Source organism: Ananas comosus, unplaced genomic scaffold (genome assembly GCF_001540865.1).
Source record: "Ananas comosus cultivar F153 unplaced genomic scaffold, ASM154086v1, whole genome shotgun sequence".
Lineage (NCBI taxonomy): Eukaryota > Viridiplantae > Streptophyta > Magnoliopsida > Poales > Bromeliaceae > Ananas > Ananas comosus.
Window position 1 is genome coordinate 26216 of NW_017890590.1, and position 7176 is coordinate 33391.

General features: G+C 44.0%; 1 protein-coding gene across 1 annotated transcript; it reads left to right on the forward strand.

The window, feature by feature from the left end:
* Window positions 1-5070: 5070 nt before the first annotated feature.
* On the forward strand, window positions 5071-6219 carry LOC109703926. The gene is made up of 2 exons (XM_020224669.1): window positions 5071-5483; window positions 5577-6219. Exons 1-2 carry the CDS (start codon window positions 5071-5073, stop codon window positions 6217-6219), a joined length of 1056 nt encoding a protein of 351 aa, XP_020080258.1.
* Window positions 6220-7176: the final 957 nt, after the last annotated feature.

Genomic DNA, 7176 nt, shown 5'->3' on the forward strand with positions numbered 1-7176 from the left:
TAGACACTAATCCAGAGGACCTTCCTTAGGTCCTGTTGACGTTCTTTTGCAGTCAGGAGACAGGCGCGACAGTTGTACAGGTGGGTACTTCGATCCGACGTCGGTACAGTGGTGCACGTTCGGTGATGGTTTCTTACCCTTGCTCCTTTGTTATTATCCATGCATACGTTATATATTGAGCTTTGCACCTCTGTTGTTTACATTACACCCACGTTGTTTGATTATACTCTACTCGTTGTTTGCATGCTTAGTATCCTGAGTAGGAGTAGAGTAGTTCTATCCGCATCCGTATCGGTTGACCTAGTTGGTCTGTTGAGCATCCGTATCTGTTGACCTAGTTGGTCTGTTCTGCATTCCTCTACTCAGTTAGTTCCATATTGATATCATGCTTAGGAGTAGAGTTGACTTATCGGTTCACTATATCTGTGATTTGGTTGGGCGGTTCCCTTATTTTGATATCTATGACCTATTCGGTCGAGTTGCTACAGTTCTATCTATATCTGTGATTTGGTTGGGCGGTTCCCCTATTTTGATATCTATGACCTATTCGGTCGAGTTGCTACAGTTCTATCTTGACATACGTAGCCGATTAGTTGCTGATGGCCTAAACGGTCGGTGTGCCCTGAGGGGCTGGATTGTCGGCTAGTTGCCGATGGATGATCTTTGAGCATACTACATTGATCGCCACTGCAGGTACGCATTTCACGAACACCAGCGGTCTGATCCACCGCAAGAGGGTGTTCTTTTCCGGAAAAGTGGTTGATTGGCCAACTCGTGAGCCAGGGGCTTATTGCGAGGGATAAGTTCTTCTACGCGCAGGGGCTTTTCATTGCGAGGGTAGGTACGCGTATCTTCTGAGCCGGGCAGGGCTTCATTGCGAGGGTCAGGTACATGTTGAAGAGTGTGGCGATGGGCGGAGGTCCTTCGGACGCAATAGGTAAGCAGATTGGTACTTTTAGGCTTATCGTCAGTTGACGCATGCATACCAGTAAGCTGTATTGTTTTTATTTTTCAGTACATCCATTACTGTTTATTGTAGCTACTGTTTTATTTTACCTGCATGCTATATCTGTGTCAGCTCCTATCTTAATCAAGCATCTTTACTTTACGCAGCGCCACTTATGTCTATCTAGTTCTCCGTGTTGTTGTAGTACTCTTCTCCCTGTACGGTGAGTACCTCGCTGCCTTCTTTCGGCTTGCGGTACCCGCATGGACAGGGAGACAGTGTTTACTGTTCTCACGTCTCTCCCCCAGCCATTTTTTTCAGGTATCGGCGGGGATAAGTAGTGAACGAGACATGAGGTAACGTGTGTAGCGGTCGGATAGAGCTTACCTAACTCCAGGTATTTGATTTAGTTATTTATTCCTGTGTATTTTCTGTTATTATATTAGGTTTATTAGTTTATGTGGTTCAGTATTTATTTACATTTGAACATGTGGATTTCTTGGATTTTGTAAATAAAAAGATTTCTACCGCCTCCGTGTCAGCGTTTTAAATAGAATAAAGGTTTCTGTGTAGGAAACAGTTTTTCAAAAGATTTTTTGTGGATTTCTGTTAAACTTGAATGTAAAACTGTGATGTTGAAATGGTGAATGTATGAATGTAAATAGTTATTTTTTATAGTTCATCTGGTGGGGTTGTATCCTGCGTTGTACTTGTGTATTTGATCCGACGCCGTGCAAATACAGGGGAGACTCATGTCCTGTGATGAACAGGTGATTTCCGTGTATTTGTGGCGGATCGTGGCAATATCTCTGGGTCAGGTTTTTTCAAAACAAAAAAAAAAAATTCAACGCTTTTCCCGGTTTGTTTTAAAGCTGAAAAGGGACCCCGGGGCGTGACATTGTATCATGGATGAAATCAGCATTGAGGACATGATTAGTAAATCATAAATATACATGTTGGACTTGGAATTTGACTTAGGAGAAAATCAGCGATTTGGACTTGTCACCTGTTTACACTACCTGATTTAGCTCTAGGAGCCGTTGTAATTTTGTATCGTCGCAGTATCGAGGCGACGGATACCCCAGATAGTTTAACTTTCAGTTACGCTCGTGCTGGGATGCCGAATGTATTTTTACAGTAGCGTTCACGCTGTTCCGGACTGTTGGGTGCCGTCGGGGTTGACGGTGAACCCATATCGCCCTTTTGGCGTCGGATTGTGCCAAGAGGACGTGACCTATTGATTGTTAGACCAGTTAGAGTTGGTTACTTGGACTTTGACTTGAGAGAGCCTGATTGAGCTCGACAGAGATACGCTGCATACTCGGTTGGATAGCTCCCACGAGTGCCACTTCGGAGACGGGCGTTGTGCTTTCGCGTTCGTGTCGTTCATGCCTGTTTGACTTGCTCTCCACGGACTGAATAGTGTGGAGGTAGCTTGATAGTCTCAATTGGGCGGGACGGGTGTGTTCACAGTCCCCGGGACGGGTATGTTTATAGTCCCTAAAGAGATTGAGTCAGGATTGACATTACTACAGTAGGTCAGCTTAGAGCATTATAGTGTAATAAATGGTAGCTGTAGATTTCATTCGAGCATTTATTACTACCTTTGCTCCTTCTGTAGACTTAGTGGGTGGACCGATATTGTTGAGGGCGGCACCCACTGAGGACTACTTGTTTTACAGTAGTTCTCACGCCCTGTTGTTACCCCGTTTTTGCAGAGCCATTGTCTTCGGCAGCTGCTATTGCTGATCAGGATCGAGGCAAGGGCGTCGCGAGTTAGAGCCCTACCCGACTAGCCGAGCTAGAGGTGCCCCTACAACAGGTAGTTATTTTTTGTTGGAGTTCATGTACATACATATATTTAACTCGCCAGTGCTAGTAGTATTGTATCTTAGATTTGGCGTATGTATATGGAACTCGGTTTGTTTTTATTACTGGTTCTTTTAGCAGCTCTATACTACTGTTTGTAATATTGTATGATCTACAGGTACAGCTATCGCTTCGTATACAGGAAAAATTTCTTTGTATACGGCGGATTTGTCGGTGCGCCCGGGGAACGAGTAATCCGGGGCGTGACATATTTTGCATAAATTTTACGCTAAATTATGTATAGTTTAGTATATTATACGAAAATAATATAATATATTATAACATACTATAAAAATAATACAATATATATATAAACGGTACATATTTTATACTATTTATATAGATATTTACACGATTTGTATAAATGTTGCACTATTATAAGAGGATGTTGCACCATTTAAATGTGTGTTGTATTTTTTCTTTTTAAAAATTAAATGTTATTGCATATTAAATAAAGTTTCAAATTTTTTGAAAATGACAACTGCTAAGCGATAATTACATGCACATTTCTCATGAAATGAGAATTCTCATTCAAGATAAATTAAAAAGAATAAAACATAATTAATAAGATGAAAAAGTGCAACATTCTCCCAAATAGTGCAATATCTGTATAAGTAGTGCAACATATGCATTGTTAATACACATTTTGCATGACTTTTATACTAAATTACGTACAGTTTAGTATATTATGCGAAAATAATATAATAAATATTATAATATAGTATAAAAATAATACAATATATGTATAAACAATGCATATATTACATCATTTGTATAGATATTTACACAATTTGTGTAAATATTGTACTATTATAAGAGAATATTGCACCATTTAGATGTGTGTTGCACTTTTTTTAAAAAAAATTAAATATTATTGCATATTAAATAAAGTTTCAAATTTCTTGAAAATGACAACTGCTAAGTCATAATTACATGTACCTGTCTCGTAAAATGAGAATCCTAATTCAAGACAATAAAAAGAATAAAGTATAATTAATAAAATGAAAGAGTTTAACATTCTCTCAAATAGTGCAACATGCTCTTCCAAATAGTGTAATATTTGTATAAGTAGTGCAATATATGCATTGTTAGTACACATTTTGCATGATTTTTACACTAAATTATGTATAATTTAGTATATTACGCGAAAATAATATAATATATTACAACATACTATAAAAATAATACAATATATGTATAAACGGTACATATTTTACACTATTTGTACAGATATTTACACCATTTTTTAAATATTGCACTATTATGAAAGATTGTTGCACCATTTAAATGTGTGTTGCACTCTTTCTTTTTGAAAATTAAATATTATTACATATTAAATAAAATTTCAAATTTTTTGAAAATGACAATTACTAAGCCATAATTATATGTACATTTTTCATGAAACGAGAATACTCATTCTACGTAAAATAAAAGAAATAAAGTCACTACAACAGAATTAGGTTATAGGGACACATGTTTGGGACACTTTTGTGTAAGTGTCTCATTTATGCCAAAACTTAAAAAAAATCTACTAATGGCTAAATATAAAGTCCAATCCAACCAAAAATAAAAGGTTACTCTACTCAACCTACCCCACCCAGCCCATTCGGCCCCAATTACAAACAGAAAAGAAAAAAAAAAAAAAATCGATTACCATCTCCCTTTCTCCCCTCACTCAATCCACCGAAATTCTAGACGAAGAGCCCTTCCCTCTCCTCCTCCTCCGCCATTGTGACACCCCAATAATTCCACATCGGATGGGAATGGGGTTGTCATTGGGTTTATAAGAGACTTAGACACTAGTAATAATAACTGGGCTTAAGCATTTTGGGCCGGTGGTTGGGCCCAACGAGTTATTATTACTAGTGGGCTGGGTCGTTACATTTGGTATCAGAGCCAAGTTACAACCACAACACCATTCACAGGTTGTTTTGAAAATAAAAATAAACTGAACCATTGGTTAGGTTGACCTTTAGGAAGACCTACAATGTATAGACACATGAGTGCGGAGTTTGAGCTCGAGTCCTGGTTTGTAGTAGTCGAGTCGATTATTCGCCTGACGGTGTTTTCTGTTGCAGATGGCTCGTGGTCCTGGTAGACCTCCTCGTCGGGGTCGTGCCGGTGGACGCGCCACTGAGAGGGCATTGGACAGTCCTTGAGGGCGTGTCCCGAGGGGCAGGGGTAGAGGGGAGCAGGTCGGCCCCGAGCAGCTGGGTGATGCGCGTACCCAGCAGCTTGAGGCCGAGGTAGCAGCGATGAGGGGTCAGCTGACGGCCCTCTCACGGATGTGCCAGCAGTTTATACAGCAACAGACTGCAGCTGCTGCTCCCCCGGCTCCACCTCCGACACAGCCGGCTCCAGTTACTACGGACACTCCGGTGATACCTCTACCGGCTACAGCTCCGACAGGCACGACGACGACGACGACTACCACGACGGATTCCGCTAAGGGTGCTAATACCTCTACAGCGGACGGCGATCTCATGCGGGCGAAGTTGGCCCAGTTCAGGAAGTTCGATCCGCCTAAGTTCGCTGGGAAGAATGACGATGCATGGGTGATCGAGCACTGGGCCACCCACATGTTGAAACTATTTCGCGATCTCCATATTGAGGAGCAGGATCGCGTTCCTTTGGCCGCTCATTGCCTTGAGAGGGATGCGTATGCATGGTAGATCCGCCACTTCGTGAACAAGCTCTCAAGCATCTATCCACCCTGGGAGGAGTTTCGGAGACTTCTATATGAGCAGTACTTCAAGGACAGTACGAAGCAGAACTTGGAGTGCGAGCTGGAGAGCCTTAAGCAGGGTAACCGTATTGTGGCGGAGTACGAGCGAGATTTCAGCCGCATCGTCGGGCTGATCCCCTTCGCGATGCGGGACGAGTACCACAAGGCCAGGCTTTTTATCAGGGGGCTGAGGCCTAACATTCGGCTCTTGGTCGCGTCCAATGGCGCGATACCCTTCGACGAGTGTCTCGACCGGGCTCTTATAGTGCAGAGCGAGTCGGAGGAGGTTCGAGCTGATCGCGATGCATCCGAGCAATCGGGGAACAGGAAGCGTTCCCATGCCAAGTCTGGCGGTGGCCCTTCTTACAGCAAGAGGCCACCGAAACATCCGTGCACTCAGCAGTCGGTGAGGAGTGCACCTTCTGGTGGACAACAACAGGGTAACCGATGCGTGATCTGCGGGCAGGCACATGCAGTGAACACTTGCCCGCAGAGGAGGGACCATTGCTACCGTTGTGGCCAGCCGGGCAACCTTCAAGCTCAGTGCCCTAGGGGTGACGGGGCCAATCAGAGTGCTGTCTCTTCCCCAGCTGCATCCCGACAGAATCGTGGAGCCCCCAGTACAGCTGCTTCGTCTGGGCGTCCCTCTACATCACGCCAAAATGAGGGGGCGCGCTAGGCATCTGGCAGGCGAGTATTTGCTTTGACTCAGTCCAAGGGCGACTCTGGTAGCGACGTCCTTGCAGGTATTGTCACTCTCAGCCTCACTCGTGCTAGAGCTATTTTCGATACTGGAGCATCGCACTCATTCATTTCGCATTCATTTGCATGTGAGCATGGTCTTTCCTTGTGCCCACTTGTTATACCGCTTCGAATTGAGACACCTGGTGGTGATCTAGTAGCAGACAGGTGCATCTTGTCGTACCCTGTCATTTTGGATGACCGGTCTTTCCTGGCAAATCTGGTGGTACTTTCGATGAAGAAATTCGACGTGGTGCTTGGGATGGACTGGTTCACCAGACACCGTGCTATTATCGACTGCGAGCGAAGGATGGTGACGTTTAACGGGCCCGGCGAAGTTGTATTTGTCTACCGAGCATGTAAAAGCTCCTATTTTGCCACGATTATCTCTTCAGCTAGAGCTAAAAGGCTTATGAATGCTGGATGTGTGGCCTACCTGGCTTCGGTAGATGTCACCCGCCGAGCTGCAGCACCATTGGAGGAGATTACAGTTGTTCGGGAATTCCCGGATGTCTTTCTAGCTGAGCTTCCGGGAATGCCTCCGGACCGGGAGATCGAGTTCTTCATCGAGCTAGTTCCTGGTACGACACCGATCTCGAAGGCCCCCTATCGCATGGCCTTCGCTGAGCTGAAAGAGCTGAAGGCTCAGCTCGAGGATCTCCTGGAGAGAGGGTTCATTCAACCTAGCGTGTCTCCTTGGGGTGCCCCAGTCCTCTTCGTCAAAAAGAAGGACGGTAGTCTGCGACTCTGCATCGACTATCGGGAGCTCAACAAGGTCACTGTGAAGAACAAGTATCCACTACCTAGGATTGACGATCTCTTCGACCAGCTTAAGGGATCGTCGGTGTATTCTAAGATCGACCTGCAGTCCGGGTATCATCAGCTTAAGATCCGG